This window comes from Rhinopithecus bieti, unplaced genomic scaffold, assembly GCF_001698545.2.
Source record: "Rhinopithecus bieti isolate Rb0 unplaced genomic scaffold, ASM169854v2 scaffold_31548, whole genome shotgun sequence".
Taxonomy (NCBI): domain Eukaryota; kingdom Metazoa; phylum Chordata; class Mammalia; order Primates; family Cercopithecidae; genus Rhinopithecus; species Rhinopithecus bieti.
This window is the reverse complement of record NW_016814470.1, coordinates 4,337,498-4,357,294: the sequence shown is the minus strand read 5'-3', so window position 1 is coordinate 4,357,294 and position 19,797 is coordinate 4,337,498. Positions and strand designations below refer to the sequence as shown.

Here is a 19,797-nt window from a genome sequence, read left to right as displayed (position 1 = left end):
TTATAAAAATATCTATGTCTTCATCCCTCTAAAATTATTACATAACACATGATTTTCTCAGGGGAAAAATGTTTATTCTTATCTTTCCTTACCTTCCAGCACTTATGTATGGATCTTCAAACTTTGTGATCATATTCATCCAACACAAACCATACTTTACAACCAAAACTAAGGGCCTACTATGTGCCAAACACTATGTTATGCAAATCGAGAAATGTTTAAGGGAAAAACAACCAAAAACCGAGTCTCTGATTTTAAATTCCAGCTGGCAATTCTGTAACAACTTGTGGTAGTGTGAACATAGGTCACTGTAGATAGACTGCAGCTATTACTGTAGTGTTAGCTCATGATCACTATTCTAACATGGGCTTTTAGTAGATTTCACTAGAGACCTTCATCCCATATGTCCCTAGAGGAGGCCAATATCCCTACATAGCTGAGGTCTTAAAAACATGACATTACATATGCAGGGTAAATTCCAAAATAGTGAGCTTGACAAACTCTTGCACTATTCACTATATGTGTCTAATCCAATGAAGGATATAGGGCTTCCCTCGCTCATACCCCCTAAAAAAACCACAAAATCATAATAATAGACATTAGCAGAGTTTATAAATAAATCACATTTTAATCATCTGGCTTTGTTTAATCTACCAAATCAAATTCACAGATTTTTCTAGTCTGGTCTGTTTTTTCTAACCAGATGGCCTAGTATATTTTCTAAAACCTTCCATCTTTTAAGGAAAACATGTTCCACCTTTTTTTTTTTTTTTTTTTTTTTTTTTGCACCCCCAGAGTCAACTTCCCTAATGCAATCACCTCAAAGAAACACTGATGGGCTGGTGGTGAGCCACAGACTCAAAGTCCTTCAGAACATTAGAAAAAAAAAAAAAAAGGAAGGAACAAAAGGTCACTAAGCAATGTCCAGTGTTCCCTGGAAAGCCTCTTCCTGAATGCTTCAGTCACTGAGCTATCTCCTCCCTGTGGTCACTCCTGCTGGCCCCTGTAGCATTCCATTCCTTCTGCCATCTGTTTCAGGTTCTGCAGTGCTTATAAGGTGGTGTCTGGAGGGGTGTGAGCCTTATTTCTTTCTGCTCCTAACCCAACCTGTTTGTTTCATGCGGTGTAAATGGTTCTAGAGCCCACCTAGGCCAGAACCGGTTCTCAGCTGGTGTGTGGGCACCTTCCATTCACTGTACTATGCGCCGGTTCGGAGCCACAGCAATAATGACCACAGTGAAGGCTAATGATATGCATTACAAAGTCTACAAAAACAAATAAGGATTTTTATTTGCTGCACTTTCCACTCTTCCTTTAAAAACTTGCCATTTACTTATCAGTTCCTTTGGGGCAGACCCACTCACTCAGGACAAAGGATAAAGAACGAAAGATAGTCACCCAAGGTTCCAGGCTTGGAAGGGCAGAGAGGAGCTATGAACCTCGGAAGTCAAACAAGGTGCTCAGGAATTCACTGCCTAACATTTCGCTTCCCCACCCACCCCTTAGTGTTCCCCCTTTGGCAGTCATCTCTCTTTGGCTTTAAAGAGAAAAAGGGGGAAATGTGCCTGGTTTTGTGGGTATAAAGTATGACAACACAGCTCTGGCATCTCAAGCCGTAGGGGAGAACTCTAACTAAGGCAGAAGAGTTTCTTCACGAAAATCACAGTATATTATCACATACGGTCTCCATGGCCCATACAAGGACTCCTTAAGGTTCTCTCTAACATACAACGTATCTCCCACAACTCAGTAGGGAGGTTTTATTCCCACTGAAATAGAAATCCTTTCCCTCATTTATTACAGTCTAAAAACCCACACTGGCTTTTTGATTCTTTCTAGCATGAACTCAGACACTATACTTCAAAAGAATGCCCAGAGGCATTTTCTTAGGTAGAGACTAAGCGCTGGGCTAAGACTTCGGCCCCACATAGCTCACATCAATTCTGCAGATGCCTCCTTTCCTCCCAGTAAAAGCATCATAGCTCAGAGCTACAAGCTCCTTGAACGGAGAAAACCCAAATTGCCCAGGAAAGTTGACACAACTCCTGATGTGCAGTATCAAGTGTGAATGCTGGAAATGCTACTTAAAAGGTTGACCAGGAATGGCCTGGAGTTGTCTTCAACTTGAGTAAATCACACAGACCTCTGAGATTTCTCCTACCCTCATTCCTAGAACAACAACAAAAAAGTATATTTAAGAAATCCTCACTCATTACTATCACTGTATTCCTCACTCTCTTACAATATACTGAGGAAAAAAGGATTTCTCCTTAACCTTCTACTAAAAACTAAAATTAAGGGGACCCTATAAACAAGTCAGGCAGCCAACATGATAATGGCAATTTTGGCAAAATATGACTGGGCTGAGTACAGAGATATCTCAGAGACAGCTAGCATCTTTGTTAGTCAAACCCTAGTATGAATAATTTAGTGCTCTTCATCAGATGAAAGGCCTTCAATTTCATCTCTGTCTCCCCCGATTGCCATCCAGAATGCTTTGGCCACCTGTGGACAGAAGCATGCAACAAATGTTAGGCAACAGCTACATTTCAGCTTGTTTCATGTGTTATGCCTTGAACTGACTGAGACCTAAAATTCTGCACTTTGCCCTCCAGTCCTCTGGCAACACATATCAAAACCCTTGAATACCATTTGATCCATGATCGCCACATCTAGAAATTTATACCAATGATATATTTAGAGTTGTATACAAAGATGATGTGTAAGGATATGCACAGCTTCATTATTTATAGAAGCAAAAAATGCACATGACCTAAATGTCCAAAAGGGAACAGGATAAATTATGACACATTCATATCAGAGAACACCATCAACCATCCAAGTTTCCTGCCAATAACATGTGTTGTGTTGGTAATAATATAACAAAACAACTAAGAGTTTTCTGGCCGAATAGTTAGAAAGGCAAACGTTGCGAGTCTCAATGAAGTTTCCATGTCACTCACCATAGAGGTGAAAAATCTTGGTTTGAATGCAGCAACTATACTATTACTGTATAAATATTTAATTAGTTAGAAGTTAATATTCAATGAAAAGCTCACACTAAGACCCTTTAGAAATACACAAGTGTGATATATAATTATAATAATAGCACTGGACCTTTTATAGGTACTCACTAAATACCTGGCTGATTGTCTCACCTTTTCTGCATGCACTTTTCTTTGCTCGTGAGGAAGCGTCGCAGCCTTGTCTAGGAGGAAAATACATCTTAAGAAATTTGTCTAATAGCACAGGACATGTAACACGCTGAAAGAAACAGAAGGCAAAAGCAGGAAAAGTAAAAGGAAAGAGAATGAAGATGGAAATTGTTTTTTACTAAGTCCCACGAGTAGCTAAGTTTCTCAAGACAGCTGAGACCAGAACAAGGAATCCAATCCAGCAGTGAACAAAATAAAATGCTACTACATAAAACAGACAAGCATCAATACGGGAACATATTAGACACAATGGATCCGATTACCTTTCATTTCCTTTAACTTTGAAAAGAGTCTTTCAAAATTCTCCACATCTCCTCCTCCAGTAGTAAGACTGGCTAGTTCTTGAATATCCAGATCTAACATGGGATCTGAAATAGGGATTTGTCACATTATCCGTCACGTTATTTGCATATGTGCTACACTGAGAGAATCCTAAGGCAAATGATAACCTTGATGAAGTTACCAATGATCGAAGGCCCACTGTATACCAGCTTTACAGTTCATGGTGCCTCGCCCTGCTTGGCTGCTAGTGGGTCCTCACAAATGAAAATGAAGAGTAACTATTTTATCCTCACAACACTGACATGAGGTAAGGAGTACTATTTCCATTCTAAAGATAAGAAAACCACAGCTCAGAGTTGAAGTGACTTGCCGAGGTCACAGCTAGTAAGTGGATCCAGACACAGGGGTTACCAACTCCAAAAGCATACTCACTCAACTAAGGTACATTGATTCACCAATGAATGACTAAAGTTTATACCATATTTTACTGTACAACAAATATTTTCACATCTATTATTGACAACAACTATAAAAGGTGATTAGAACAGATAACATTATCTGAGAATAACAGAAAATGATATGAAAAAAACCTGTATCTAAAAATGAACTCATCTAAAATTATAGCTATGCAGAGGTAGAGCTGATTTAAATTCATATTTCCTTACTACAAATCTTTTACGGTTTCTACCTTGGCACACTGCTTCTTTATTAAAGTTTGTTTTTAATCAGAAATTTAACTTCTTCTCCATTCCAGGCCCACTACCTTTAGAATGTCTTCCCTGCCCATCCCAGTTTCACAGGTCTCCTTCCTTAGAATTCTTTCTACATTTACTGTTTCTAGAACTGTCTTAGCACTTGCATATATTACCTTGTATTCTAACATTTCTCCACCACTACTTTAATAAATACTACCACTGTAAGAGAGTTTGCTTTGGATCTGCACCACTGAATGCTTTAACTTACATGGTTCCATTTCATCTTTGCAACAGCCCTATGAGGAAAGATTTATCACCGTTATTTTACAGAAGAGGAAACTAACACCAACAGAGGTTAATTTACTCAAGGTCAGGCCATTACTAGTGATAAAGCCATGATTTGAACCCACCAGGGTTCCAATTACTAAGGACTCCAATGCCTATGACGTTAATCATTAAATTATAGGTCCTATCTCTGTATTTTTAGACTAAGCTCCATGAAGATAGGATGACTTATAATTATTTGCATCTATCACAATGCCATATAGACAATTTGGTGTTAAAAATGTATTTTGGTTAATATATTTGCTTTCGTTCAATGGACATGTTGTGTAGGAAGTTGGTATATAGGGCTGAAGATAAAAGTTTGTGATTTATCTTTGTATACATAATAATTGAGCTGTTAATGTAGACAGAATCACTCCATGCCTAAATATAGATTTGGAAGAGTTTAAATGGAGCAATGAAGAATGACAATAATTAAAGGCTGAGAAAAGGAGGGTATCTACCAAAGAAAGAGAAGGAATAATCAGAGAAGTAGGAAGAAAACCAGGTGACATCGTGTTGGGTGAGGCACGGGAAGATAATGTTTCAAAGAGGAATTGATCTGTAACACTGAATGCCGCCACAAGGTCAAGATGAGGACTGGAAAATATCTACCCGATTTAGTGGCATGGAGGTCATTGTTGGCCTTTGCACAGAGCTGCTGTACTGGCATACCAGGGGCAAAAGACAGACAGGAGTGAGGTGAGGGGCAAATGAGAGGTGAGGAATAGAAACAAGTTTAGTAAAGAGATAAGGAGGAAGACGTGGGATTGAGGAAGTGTTTGATTTTTATTGATTTGGTTTTGCCTTAAATTTTTTCTTAATTTAGTCTTTAAAAAAAACTTGCAAAAATAGTATACAGAGTTCCTATATGCTCTTCACCCACTTTCCCCTAGTGTTAACATCTTATATGACCATGGTACAATTATAAAAATCAAGAAGTTAATATTGGTATAATGCCATTAACCACACCATAGACTTCATCAGTTTTTCCACTAATATCCTTTTTCTGTTCCAAGATCCTACATGGAATTTAGTTGTCAAATCTCCGTAGTCTTTTCCAATTTGTGACAGTTCTTCAGTCTTTCATTGTCTTTCATGACTTTAACACATGTATGGTCAGTTACTTGTATAATGTCCCTTAACCAGGTTTATCAGATGTTTTCTTATTATTAGATTGCAGTTAGGCATTTTTGGTGAGATTAACTTCTCACTGCATCCTATAAGGAGGGCTATTATGTCAATATGTCCTATTACCAGTGATGTTAATAATTAAATTACTTCATTATATAATTAAAGTGGCTGGTATCTGATGAGTTTCTCCAGTGTAAAGTTACTATTTTCCCCTTTGTAATAAATAAATATCTTGAGAGAGATACTTTTAGACTATGCAGATATACTTCTCCTCAAACTTTCACCACTAATTTTAACATCCATCAGTGGATCTTGCCTGCTACAACTATTACTGTGTTTTGTGCCTAATGATGGCTTTCTACTTTCTTCATTCCTTCTATATTTATTACTTGGGATTCTTCTGTAAGGAGATACTGTCCTTTCTTTCTCATTCGTTTATTCAATTATTTATTTATATTAGTATGAACTCATGGATAGTTAGCTTATTCTACGGCTTATAACCCAATACTATATTAAACTACTTTGCTGATCAAATTGTTCCAGATTTAGCCACTGGAAGCTCTTTCAGGTTTGTCCCTATGCCCTTTCAACATGTCCCCATTCTTTTTTGAGAATTTTCTTAATTTCTGATACCATGAGATGCTCCAGGGTCATCCTGTATTTTTCTTGCCCAAGTCCAGGAATCAACCACTTCTCCAAGAAGCCCTAGTTCCTTTTATTGGAGAATGGTATTTAGAAAGCAAGATCTGGCCAGGCGCAGTGGCTCACACCTATAATCCAAGCACTCTGGGGGCCGAAGATGGTGGATCACCTGAGGTCGGGAGTTTGAGACCAGCCTGACCAACATGGAGAAACCCCATCTCTACTAGAAACAAAACAAAACAAAACAAAACAAAACAAAACAAAAAACAAAACATTAGCCGGGCGTGGTGGCACATGCCTGTAATCCCAGCTACTCGGGAGGCTGAGGCAGGAGAATCGCTTGAATCCAGGAAGCAGAGGTTGCGGTGAGCTGAGATCGCGCCACTGCACTCCAACCGGGGCAACAAGAGCGAAACTCTGTCTCAAACAAAAACAAAAACACAACAACACACACACAATAAAAGAAAGCAAAATCTGAGTGCTAAGTGTGTCCACCGCTACGGCAATATTGTTGCTTCTAGGCCTCTCAGTGGACAGAACTAGGTAATACATGTGTGTATACTAATACATACATACACACACATCTGTATTTATTTTCTAACTATAAGTATATTTTTAAAACCATGAGTTCATACTGATACATTAGATTCCAATCCAGTACTAAAGGGTACATCTCAGCCTTCCCTTTTCTTTATTGGTAACCTTTTTCCTCTGGCAGTAAGAAACCTAGCTCTCACTATCTATATTTTCTTATTTTCTATATGTCAGTATATGTGTGGTATATAAAATATCTATATAAAAAATTTCAGAATTGCTAAGCCATACCCTGATAAGAAACAAATTTACTAAGTAGAGTTCAGTATTTGTGTTCAGTTCTTTTGTTTTAGTCTTACGGTATCTAGTCCAATTACTGTTTTCTACAGTTACTTAGGTTTAGTGCTTGAAGTCCCCACCCACTTCAGTGTGATTACTAGTTTGTTTTAATGGCAGAGACTTAGGCAGGTTTAAAAGCCAATGGGAAGGATTCAATTGAGAGGATAAGGTTGAATACACTGGAGAGAAAAAAATATATACATGATTTTTTCTTCTTCATATGTTTCTATAACCAATCACTTGAGTTTTCTTTTTTTGTTGTTGTTTTGTTTTTTTTTTTTTTTTTTTTTTGAGACGGAGTCTCGCTCTGTCACCCAGGCTGGAGTGCAGTGGCCAGATCTCAGCTCACTGCAAGCTCCGCCTCCCGGGTTCACGCCATTCTCCTGTCTCAGCCTCCCGAGTAGCTGGGACTACAGGCGCCGCCACCTCGCCCGGCTAGTTTTTTGTATTTTAGTAGAGACGGGGTTTCACCGTGTTAGCCAGGATGGTCTCGATCTCCTGACCTCGTGATCCGCCCGTCTCGGCCTCCCAAAGTGCTGGGGATTACAGGCTTGAGCCACCGCGCCCGGCCACCAATCACTTGAGTTTTCTACATGAATTCTCTTATAATAAGAAAAAAGAGTTTTAAAAATTTATTACTGCACATGAGCCCTCTGTAGCATAAAGATAAAGTAGGAGTATCAGTAGTTCCCCAGCAAAAGAAGATTTATAGTTATTGTCAAGTAAGCTCCTTGGTTTTCTGGCTTTTGGATGGCATATTGGATTCCAGTTTCAGCTCCAGGCCCTTCTTGCTAGATGTCCTTGGACAAGTTATTAAACCTCTCTGGGCTTTAGCTTCATCTCCATAAAATAACTTCTCTGCAAAACTTCATTACCAAATGAGAAAGGGGATATAAAAGAACTTTAAAAGGATGTGGAAGGGCTTATAAATACAAAGTTGTATTATTCTTGTCACCATCAAGTCTGACTACTGTTAAATATTATGAATAAACTATATGATACAGAGCTAGCTGTTTCGCCACCTGGTTCTGTCTGCCTTGGCTACGATGATCTGAATCAAGATCCTGCTAGGAGAATTAAAGAGAAAATGGTGCTCACGTATTTGTTATGTATTTATTCTTCTTCCTTTTTCTGATAGCCACTGGCAAGGCTCACATTCATTCATGTGTGGTACACTACCACTTTTCTTCCCTTCTCTGTGTTTAAAGTCAATTTCCCCCTCAATGGTTTCTGCCCAGATACCTATTCCAAGTTGCACAAAGCTCTCTCTTGGCAGCCAAAGGAGGAACTTACCCACAATGCTATCAACCTGGGCATCTGTTGTGTTAGATGCACCACTCCGATGATCAGAGAGGGATTCAGTCCTATCTTCTGCTGGCAAATGGGGTTGCTGTTGAGGAAAATACACATACGCAACAATTTAATAGTAGACTATTCCAGAACTAAATCCAAAAAAGCTCACACTTTCAGTCCTTGGTTGGCTTGAGAAAAGAGTAATAGGAACTGGAGGCAAAGAAAGAAGAGCAAGATCATATTAAAAAAATAAAAGGCTAAAAATTCACCAACCCAGGAGTACTTTCCCCCAAGGAAGAATTAGAAAGTGTTGATTTTGCTTTAGACTATTAAAACATGTTTTTTGTTTGTCTCATTTAAGATCCATGTTATATTCAAAATGTGAAAATGTAACACAATCATAACACAAATAGCTCAGAGGCTGTTGAAAAAGATCCCTGGAAAGACAGTGTGGCACTGTATAATTTGCTCTTGGCTCCAGCTGCTGACCAAGGTAAACTTGGAACAAAGTTCTTAAGGACGCAGGGTTGAAACTGGACTACAAGCTCATTGAGGACAGGGACCGTGCCTCGGATTTGCCAAGGTCTTTTATACAGGAAGTACTAAAAAAGCACCATCAAATTTACTTTCTATTTAAAGATCTGAAGGCAAATTAATGCCTCAGGGAAATCCTAGCATATTTTAGAAAGCACCCTAGTAAAAATAAAACCAAAGCTGTAAACATCTTGAAAGGGCTTACTGCATTAGCAAGGGCTGTTTTAAGCTTTCCTTTCGTCTATTTTTAACATTCTCCATCACCTTTTAAATGGAAAGGAAAACAATGGTGAATGTGTAAAGATTCACAATGACACGGAGAAATTAAAGCCAAAGAAGTAAAAAAGATCCAAGAAGAACCTTTACCTCTGGGTGACAGGGATCTGCTAACCCAATGCTATGGTTTGTTCCAGTCAATGAGTTGAGAAGGCTAAAGCCTTGGTTCCTATCTAAAAAGGAAAAACACAATCACTGAAATTAGTCATTTGCATTTTAAACTGTTCAAATGACTAGGATGATGAAACAAAGGCTATTCATTTGTTTTCAAAGTTCTAACTACAACTACATATATGTATTTTTTTGAGACAGGGTCTCACTCTGTCGCCCAGGCTAGAGTGCAGTGGCACAATCACAGCTCAATGCAACCTTGAACTCCTAGGCTCAAGTGACCCTCCTTCCTCAGCCTCCTGAGTAGGTGGGAATACAGGTGCCTGCCACTGTACCTGGCTTTTTTTTTTTTTTTTTTTTAATTGTTTCTTGTTTTTTGTAGAGACAGGGTCTCATTATGTTGCCCAGGCTGGTCTTGAACTCCTGGCCTCAAGCCATCTCCTGAATCAGCTTTCCAAAGTGCCAAGATTACAGGCTTGAGCGACACCCCTGGCCCTGAATACACTTTTTTAAAGTACATTTTTTTAAAAAATCACAGACTATTAGTCCAGGTGGAAAATAATAGCAGGGCCATTATAGACAAACAAAAGGCCAGTGGTTCTATTTGCAAAGATTAATAGCACTAATGCTTTAATAGCCACTAGGAACTAATATTCCATTGTTTTAAATAATCAAAAACATTTTAAAAATCAACAAAGGCATTCATATCAGGTGAAAAGGAATAGGAATGCTTTTTGAAAAAAGCTCCAGGGCTGGGCGCGGTGGCTCACACCTGTAATCCCAGCACTTTGGGAGGCTGAGGCGGGCGGATCACAAGCTCAGGAGTTCAAGACCAGTCTGGCCAACATGGTGAATGAAGCCTTGTCTCTACTAAAAATACAAAAAATTAGCCGGGCATGGTGGTGGGTGCCTGTAATCTCAGCTACTCGGGAGGCTGAGGCAGGAGAATCGCTTGAACCCAGCAGGCGGAGGCTGCAGTGACCTGAGATTGCACCACTGCACTCCAGGCTAGGCAACAGTGCGAGAGACTCTGTCTCGAAAAAAAAGAAAAAGAAAAAAGCTCTAATTTAGATATGAATGAAGCAACTGCAGTTAAGGCTCCCAGTATGCTGTTTGTATTTACAACGGAGGACAAATCTGGAGCAAAACATCTAGCACTGTTCAGAGTACAAGGGCCAGCCTTGATCCAGCAGTGTTCCCCAGAATGACCTGGAACACTTTATATTAAAACTATCCTAGGATTCAAGGACTCTACCTGAGATTCACTGAGTCAGCATCGTTAGGATAGAGATCATGGAATCTCAACTTTTAGCAAGTACTCCAGGAGGGTCTTATGAACACAGCAGTTCGAAAAACACTGCCTTACAGTAGAACATGAGACTATAATCCAAGAGTAACAGTATAGAAGTCAAAGACTTTCTCTCTCAAAAAGACAACTTTCTCCCACCTTGCCTTTCCTCTCCCTATCTCTCCCCTGACCTACTCTCATCTCTCTTTCTCTAAACCACCTATAAATTCCCTACACCCTTTCCCCTGCCAGAGAGTTGCTCATATAGAGTTATCCAAAGAGAGAAACTTTGCAGTGTCCTTTCTTATTCCTTTCACTTGGGAAGATCTGCTTTTTAAACTGGGATGAAGCCTTAAATGTGGCCTGCTAGGCTGTAGCCTGCAGATTTCTGGAGCTTGACTCTCGCCACAGAGGCAGTCATATGCAGCTATCAACCCAGTACCTCTGCATTAAAAGCTACCTTGGTCTGGGCAAAACTAAGAGGCTGCTGCTGCCTTACTGCTTTTCCTTCTGTACAACCTCAACAGTGGCAGCATGGTCAGAGGTTCATGTGTACTCCTGGAGCCCCCCTTATCTCCTCATCCAAAGGCCTGGTGTCCAATCTAAAGACAGGGGGCTAAGGTTTCAGCAGGGTAGGACATGTAGGCTCAGTGGCCCAAGAGAAGCAGATCCATGCAGTGTCCTACGATGACAGTTTCAGAGCCTAAGGATGTTTATTCAAACATCAGCATGGTTCTTTCTTTTGGCCAATGTGGTGTTGATTTTAAAGTAGCTGTACGTAGTTATGTAATACTCAGACATGGATTTTACCTGTCATGAAGATATACGTGAGTGCTCTTGTAATATACTTTAAGCTATTTGTACAAAAGGTAATATCTGAGTAATAAACTACTTCTGTAAGAGAGTCTTCACTTCTATTACTGGAAATAACTTGGACCTTGGGTAATTTTCCAATTCAGTTCATAAATCTCTCCATATTCTAATTCCACAGCTTATATTTTTCCTCTGTTAGGCAACCCCTAAACTTGGCAGGCCGGACTGCAACTCAAAGAATAATGCAATACAATGTCAGTTTATGCATGTTATGAAACCAAAGCAGTCTATTTGAAATGCCTCATTCCTTACAGTGGCTGCCTGTAAGGAGAACTGGGATGGACAGGAGTTAGGAGTAGGAGCTAGACTCATCACTGTATACTGTAAACCTTTCATTTTTGTTACATGTTCATGTATTATTTACCTATTCAAAGAGATTTTTTTGAAAAAAATTTTTTTTTTTTTGGAGACGGAGTCTGGTTCTGTGGCCCAGGCTGGAGTGCAGTGGCGTGATCTCGGCTCACTGCAAGCTCCGCCTCCCAGGTTCACGCCATTCTCCTGACTCAGCCTCCCAAGTAGCTGGGACTACAGGCGCCTGCCATCACGCCTGGCTAATTTTCTATTTTAGTAGAGTCGGGGTTTCACTGTGTTAGCCAGGATGATCTCGATCTCCTGACCTTGTGATCCACCCGCCTCGGCCCCCTCAAAGTGCTGGGATTACAGGCATGAGCTGCCGTGCCCGGCCGATTTTTTGAAATTTAATAATTTTTTGCTGTGTATTTATCACAATTAAAAACTTTGAAAAAAATTAACACCCAATTAGAATGGATAAAATTATGAAAAAGTCAAAATAGCAGTAAGAAAACTGGACTGGTGGTCAGAAAACTTGTCTTTCATTCCTGGCTCTGTCTACCTGTGTGACCTTAAGACAAATTAATCAGGTTCACAATTGACTAAGAGTTTACAATCAGGTTTCAGGCTAATTATAATAAGCTAGAAGGACTTTTACTGATATTATCAACAATGAAGAATTTAGTCAACTAACAAGAGAGTTCATTATGTTCCGCTGCTTATGTTTTAAGGAACTTAGAAACATACAAATTAACACAATGAGAAAACAATTCATTTTGTTTATCCAAAGTAGACTGCTTGCATATTAACATTGCTCAAAAAACTTAGATGATATTTTATATACCTGTGGCTTTTTAAAAAATTCTGTTCTGCCTGGTTCAATGTTTATTAAAATTCCATCCACATGCACTCAATGTACAACAATTCTTCTCATAGAAAAGAATTACATAAATCTTTTCTTGCTTGCTAGATTTTTCTCCCCAGGATTCAGGGCATGGAAATGTCATCCCTATTAAGAAGGATTTATTCCTTTAGCAGGTAGTTGTTGAAACTGGCTCTAGCATCTACGGTTTTATTGATGCCCCAAAACTCTAGACTAGGAAGGAATAAATAAATTCATCTCCTCAGCTGATTCTTATGGAACTTTGGGGATGCAGAAAGGGGAAGCTGTTAAGTGATGTAAAATAAATTATTCTGTAAGGCACAATAAGTATATTAAACTCTGCTCCTAAAAACATCTGATTCAGTTTTAGTAGTCTAGTAAGTTGGACACCAGTGGATGCATGGATAAAAATGAAAGTATCATGAAAAAAATCTGGCGGTGCTGGTCATTAGCATAGATTCTTCCAGAAAGTGTCAGAAACAAAACTATAGCCTCTAGAATATAGATTTTAAATGGGAAATTCTTAAGCCTGGGGATGATTTTAACAATAAGAAGTTAAAAAAACTTGAAATATATGAAATTATTTGGCTGCCTCTTTACAAATCTAAGGGCACACTTGTTATTTTAGAAGCATAAAATGCATTTCTCATAGCAATTTTGACTTACATGAAACATTCAGAGAATTCAAAACCTAGGCAAAGGGGAAAATTTCAGTTTGGGGGAAGGGGAAAAGTCGCTTTTAAAAGTATTTTTTTCCTTTTAATTTTCTGATCTTTTCCCTTCTCCATTATTTATCAAGGTAATATGACAAGCATATGAATTTGGAAATAAGGCATGGATGTGAATCCTACTTCTACTATTTACTGTGTGGTTTTACACAAGCTATACCTTCTCTGAACCTCAGTTTCTACATTTACACAGTGGGTATAACAATATTTACCTTGCAAAGTTTTCCTAAGGGTTAGTAATAGATAACATTTATCAAGTGCTAAATATGTGCAAGGTAATATTTTAGGTACTTATAACGCTTCTTTAATCCTCATAACAATCAAAGCATGCCTTCTACAAACAATAGAAATAAATATATGTCTTCTTTATTATATTATCCTCTTTTACAGAAGATTATTTTATTATTCTCTTTTACAGAACAAACTATAACTCAGAGAGATTAGGTAACTTATCCAAAGTCACACAGCTGGAATCAGAACTTGAAATCTAGGACTCTCTGATTCTAAAGTCTATACTCTTTCCATGAAGGCCAGGCCAGAGGTCTTGATAACATGTAAAGAGTTGAGACATGGACAATGTTTTGATACACAACTACTGGCTTACTGGATATGATACAAACTTGGGTGAAGTGCAAAAAGATGATGTTTCATTCATATATAGTTCTCTTTTGTCAGTAATCCTTCATTAAGTCCCTGGTTTAGACTGTGATTTTCACTGAAGTAAGGTGAATAACTCAGGACTGAATAATTAATCATGTGCCACTGACTAACGGTTCACAGCCCAGCCCTATAACTCCTTGAGGCATTGGTCACATAAAACAAATGGTAGCTTCTTCACTGTCCCTCAAGCACATGTAGACCAGGGGTTTTGAATCTCAGTATTACTGACATTTCCAGCTGGAGAATTCTTTGGTGTGTGGGTAGGTGGGAAAGAGGGGTGTCCTGTGCATCCCCTGCCTCTACCCACTAGATGCCTATAAGACTGCTAAATGTCCCGAGGGGCAAAATCACTTCCAATTGAGAACTACTGACACAGGTCTAATTAGAACAGGAAAATTCTGGCTAAAATCCTCAGGTTTTTAAGTCCTTACTTTTAAGTAAGGAATATAACAAAGATTTTCAATGAAAAAAGAGAAAAAAAAAACAACATTAAAAAGACTCAATCATTCTCTCTTGTCAGCACGGAAAATATCCTCCCCCTGCTCTGAGAAGCGTCTCTAGATGACTTCAGCCACTAATTACTTCTCCCTCTGTGCCATTTGTCCTTGTTGTCCTTACTATTCAACTGGTCCTTCAGAGAACGTGCTAGTATTAATACTCATCTTGAGTCAAAATGCCATCTCGAGTCAAAATGCCATCCTCAACTATACTATAAACTCCTTGCAGACATGGACAATCGCTAATGGTTCTATACCGCACAGCCTCCAGCATAGTGCTGAGTATACAGGAGAGAGGTTGAAATACCCACTGAATGCCTAATAGAACTGTCAGGCAGGGGCTGCAAGCACTAGCTATGTAAGTTAGTTTTTATTCTAAATGTTTATATATGACTCAAATATTAAGAATTTCCATGACCACACCCCACAACATGCCTAACAGACGACCTCCTAGATATTTTGTGTTCATATTTCAGTTTTTATTTCCTTAATGTAGCAATTATTTGGCATCATCTTAAATTTTTTCCGTATTTAAAGTTGTCTTTATATCCCCTTCCCTGCATAAAATGTTTTTCCTTTATTATAAACACGTTCTTTTCCATCCCAGTGATAAGCATGACCAAACTTACTAAGATATTTCAATTTGCATAGATAAGTTGTACCTGTTTTTGAAAGATATTCTTCAATCAAACCACACTGTTTGAATAAAAAATTGTTTTAAGAAGGAAATGATTTCACTAGCATCAGGAGATAAACTTACCCTTTGATATCACAATCCACTTCTTGGCAAATTGAAGTAAAATGTTTTTTGAAATCATAAAATAATTAGAATCAATTTATTCTTTTTCACTAAACTACTGCTTGAAAAGGGCAAACTTTGAAATCCATTATTAAAAAGAGTACTTATTAAAGAAACAGGCCTAAGCACCGTACCTGGTTCTACCACCTGGCTTTAGATTCAGGAAAGTGAATCCGCTCTCCTATGATACCTGGGACACCTGCTCACACATGTCAAGAACATATAATGAACATGACCAGAAAGTAATAATACTATTTGTTTCTCTTTTTCTGGATTATAAATAATATAGTCATTGTAGAAAATTTGGAAAAAAGAGAAAAGTACGAAGAAGAAAATTAGGCTGGGCGCAGTGGCTCATACCTGTAATCCCAGCACTTTGGGAGGCTGAGGCGGGAGGATCATGAGGCCAAGAGCTCGAGACCAGCCTGGCCAACGTGGTAAAACCTTGTCCCTACTAAAAATACAAAAATTAGCTGGGCATGGTGGCGTGTGCCTGTAGTCCCAGCTACTGGGGAGGCTGAGGCAGGAGAATTGCTTGAACCCAGGAGGCGGAGGTTGCAGTGAGCTGAGATCAAGCCACTGCACTCCAGCCTGTGCAACAGAGCAAGACTTTGTCTTGGAAAAAAAAAAAAAAAAGAATAAAATTAAATCACCAAAGATACCAACTAATACTCTGGTATTATGTCTTCCTAGTTGTTTTTTTTTTTTTCCTATGCACACATACACACAAATCTTAATAAACTGAACTAAACATCAGAGTGAGTACTATTCTCTCCAGAGTTGTAAAGGAAAGCTTTATTCTAATTCCAATAATAGTTCCATTGCAAAGTCCTATCTCCAGAACTTGAAGCACACTCTTGAAAATCCTAAAAGGAATGTTCAGAATCAAGTCAAAAATCATTCAGAACCAGTACAAGACTTTACCATGAAAAAAAAATAAATAAAGATGACTTAAGTGGTTCATACCCAAGGTCTAAAATAATTCCAACGAAAGTACTAAAAATGTTTTTGCAAGATGGCAGTAGAAGAGCAGTGCCTCCAGGGTAACTAATTTGAAGAGATTTCCCATGATTCATTTGCTTACAGTTAATTTTAAGGGTACACTTTTAAAACAAAGTCTCACCATTTTACTCATACACTTATTCTTTCTTATTTTTTTATTTTCTCTTCCCCTTTTTCTCTTACAAGACAATCTCCTCCATCAAACTATGCCTTCTATACACACCGCCCCCCCCACATACACAGATAGAAATCAACACATACTTATTTAATTTTTGACCACAACATTCACATTTAGACAACAGTCAGAGAGTATCCATTTTTTTGGCTCCACAATATTAGGTGCTGGGTTAAAAAGAGAAGCAACTAAGTCTGAATCAAGGAACTCAATTTCATAGAAAGTAAAATTAATATAATTCTACATTATCCTAGAGTTCTACCATCCTAGAGGTTAGGAAATGGGTCCAAAGACATAAAGCCATTTTCCAAGAGTAGTGTCTTTCACGGATAAAGACAGACGTGACTAGAACTGTCTTCATTAACCATTCTCCTCTAACTGATTTTATATTGTTTTATTTTCTGTAACATTAGAGTCAAATTTGTATTTAATCATCATTTACTTTAGAAAAACAATTTTATTTAAGGCATTAGCCATCTGCTTTCTCAGGAGAACGGCCCAGGTATCACAGATAGACCTTGTGTTTAGGTACACATTTCTATTTTTTTGAGATGGCGTCTCACTCTGTCACCAGGTTGGAGTGCAGTGGCACAATCTTGGCTCACTGCAACCTCCACCTCCCGGGTTCAAGTGATTCTCCTGCCTCAGCCTCCTAAGTAGCTGGGACTACAGGTGTACACCACCACACCCAGCTGATTTTTGTATTTTTAGTAGAGATGGGGTTTCACCATGTTGGCCAGGCTGGTCTCAAACTCCTGACCTCGTGATCCACCTGCCTTGCCTCCCAAAGTGCTGGGATTACAGACGTGAGCCACCACGCCCAGCAGGCACACATTTCTTAACCACTGCTCTGTACAGCAGCTGCAAATGAGTCCTTGAATTGGAATCTGGGATTTCTGCCATGGAATCTTGTTACAGGTAAATTCAGGGGGATACACGTTAATAAATGATCAATTCTTTCCATTTATAATGGGAAAACAGAAAACTACGACAGAAAGAATTGTTGTTTCTACTATTAAAATTCCACAAATCCTCCTCCACCTGCATTACTGGGGATTAAACTATAATAGATAGATTGAAAGTAAACTTTCAGGGCTTTTGAAATCCAGTCTCTACAATTACTGCTTACCAATGGGGGATCAAAGTCACAACTCTGTAACATTTGTTTAATCTAATCCCTCTTTCACTGATTAGAAACAGTAAAAGATCACAGCATTTCTCTTCCTTGCTCTCTCCTCCATGGTGGTAATTGTTAAAAGACCCACTGAATACTCAAGAGTTACCAGCGCGGACTAAACTCCACACAGCACTTGTTAGTGCTCAGGTGATAAAGCTGGGGCAGGGTCATAGTGGTAACATTAAACTGACACTTTCAACAAGGTCACTGTACCTAATACTACCCTCTCATGTGAAACAGGGACAACCTAGTCTAAAACAAACAAACAAACAAAAAACAACTCATCAGGCATCTACTTACCATCTTCTTTTCCTTGCCCTTAAAACCAACTCTTACTTACCAGGTGCCTCTCAATTTAAGACACAGTACTGAGTATGATGCCTAGATCATCTAGGTTTGCAATTAGGTTATTTGATGTACCAGACAAATTGAAAGAGAAGAGAAGACATCTCACTGGAGACCATAGAGGGGGTGTGGCAGGAGCAATCAACTTTTAAAACTTGTCACATTTGGCAAAAGCACTGACCCACAGTTTCTTCTTTCATGATGACAATAAAGGGACATTATCAAATTATAAATGACAGGTCCAAATGGTTGATTTCCACAGCCACAAACCACACCCTGATATGACTGTGGGTAACTCGACTAAGCAGCTGAGATTTTATCTACATCCCTTTCCTTCAGCTACAGCCAAACTTTGAGGTTAAGGAATTTTAAGAAAAGATGGTATAGACAATGAAAATTTCAATGACTGTAGATATCTCAAAAGTGCCACTCACATGTAAAGGCAGTCCTAACCACTTCATTTCCTAGCCCATGAGAAGTCGTACCTTTAACGCATAGCGGAAACTCTGACTTCCCTAAAAGTTTGACCGTCACAATGAATCCAATGGTATCTGGGAATTTCCTCTAGGGTAGAGCTTAGCACATGCAACCAGATCCTTCAGCTCTGTGTTTCTCAACTGTTTTCAGTATGGCTGGCCTCACCAGGAGCCTTTTAAGACATTTTCCCCCTAATTTTGACACACCTTCCCACTGAAATATTAATACCACAGATATACTGTATATGTGTTTATGTGTTGCACATTTATTTGTGCCTTATAGATAAAAAGAGTAAAGACTTTTTGCTCCTCAAGAATTAATGTTCACCCCTTTGGAGCAATAATGCCCCTGTTTCTTATGCATGCTTTGTACCATTCACAACAGCAAAGATGGGGAATCAACCCAGGTACCTATCAACGGTGGATTAGACAAAGAAAATGTGGTACATGTACAACATGGAATACTACATAGCCATAAAAAAGAACAAAATCATATCCTTTACAGCAGCATGGGTGCAGCTGGAGGCCATTATCCTAAGTGAATTAAGGCAGGAACAGAAAACCAAACACTCTATGTTCTCACAAGTGGGAGCTAAATACTAAGTGCACATGGACAAAAAGATGGGAACAGTACTGAGACTTCAAAGTGGGAGGGAGTGAGGCAAGGACTGAAACACTACCTATTGGGCAATGGAATAATTAGAATTCCTGTACATGTACCCCCGATTCTAAAATAAAAAGTAAAAAAATTTTAAAATGCATGCTTTGGCTTAATGAAACAAGACACTGGTGGAGCCAAGAATATAAAACCAAGTTCTGAGTTAATATAGAAGCTATGTCTATCCACATGAAGAAATGCTCATCATCACTGGTCATCAGAGAAATGCAAATCAAAACCACAATGAGATACCATCACACACCAGTTAGAATGGCGATCATTAAGAAGTCAGGAAACAACAGGTGCTGGAGAGGATGTGGAGAAATAGGAACACTTTTACACTGTTGGTGGGACTGTAAACTAGTTCAACCATTGTGGAAGACAGTGTGGCAATTCCTCAAGGATCTAGAACTAGAAGTACCATTTGACCCAGCCATCCCATTACTGGGTATATACCCAAAGGATTATAAATCATGCTGCTATAAAGACACATGCACATGTATGTTTATTGTGGCACTATTCACAATAGCAAAGACTTGGAACCAACTAAAATGTCCATCAATGAT

At 38.8% G+C, this 19,797-nt stretch overlaps 1 protein-coding gene across 3 annotated transcripts in view; it reads right to left on the bottom strand.

The window, feature by feature from the left end:
- Positions 1-608: 608 nt before the first annotated feature.
- Positions 609-19,797, bottom strand: part of AAGAB (alpha and gamma adaptin binding protein) — a 60,580-nt gene continuing 41,391 nt past the window's right edge. For all 3 annotated transcript variants that reach the window (XM_017851112.1, XM_017851111.1, XM_017851113.1), the window contains exons 6-10: positions 9,359-9,441; positions 8,459-8,555; positions 3,479-3,583; positions 3,159-3,208; positions 609-2,505 (exon numbers count right to left, since the gene is read on the bottom strand). In XM_017851112.1, the coding sequence (XP_017706601.1) occupies positions 2,428-2,505; positions 3,159-3,208; positions 3,479-3,583; positions 8,459-8,555; positions 9,359-9,441 (413 nt within the window). In that variant the 3' untranslated portion in view covers positions 609-2,427. The remainder of the gene's footprint in view (positions 2,506-3,158; positions 3,209-3,478; positions 3,584-8,458; positions 8,556-9,358; positions 9,442-19,797) is intronic.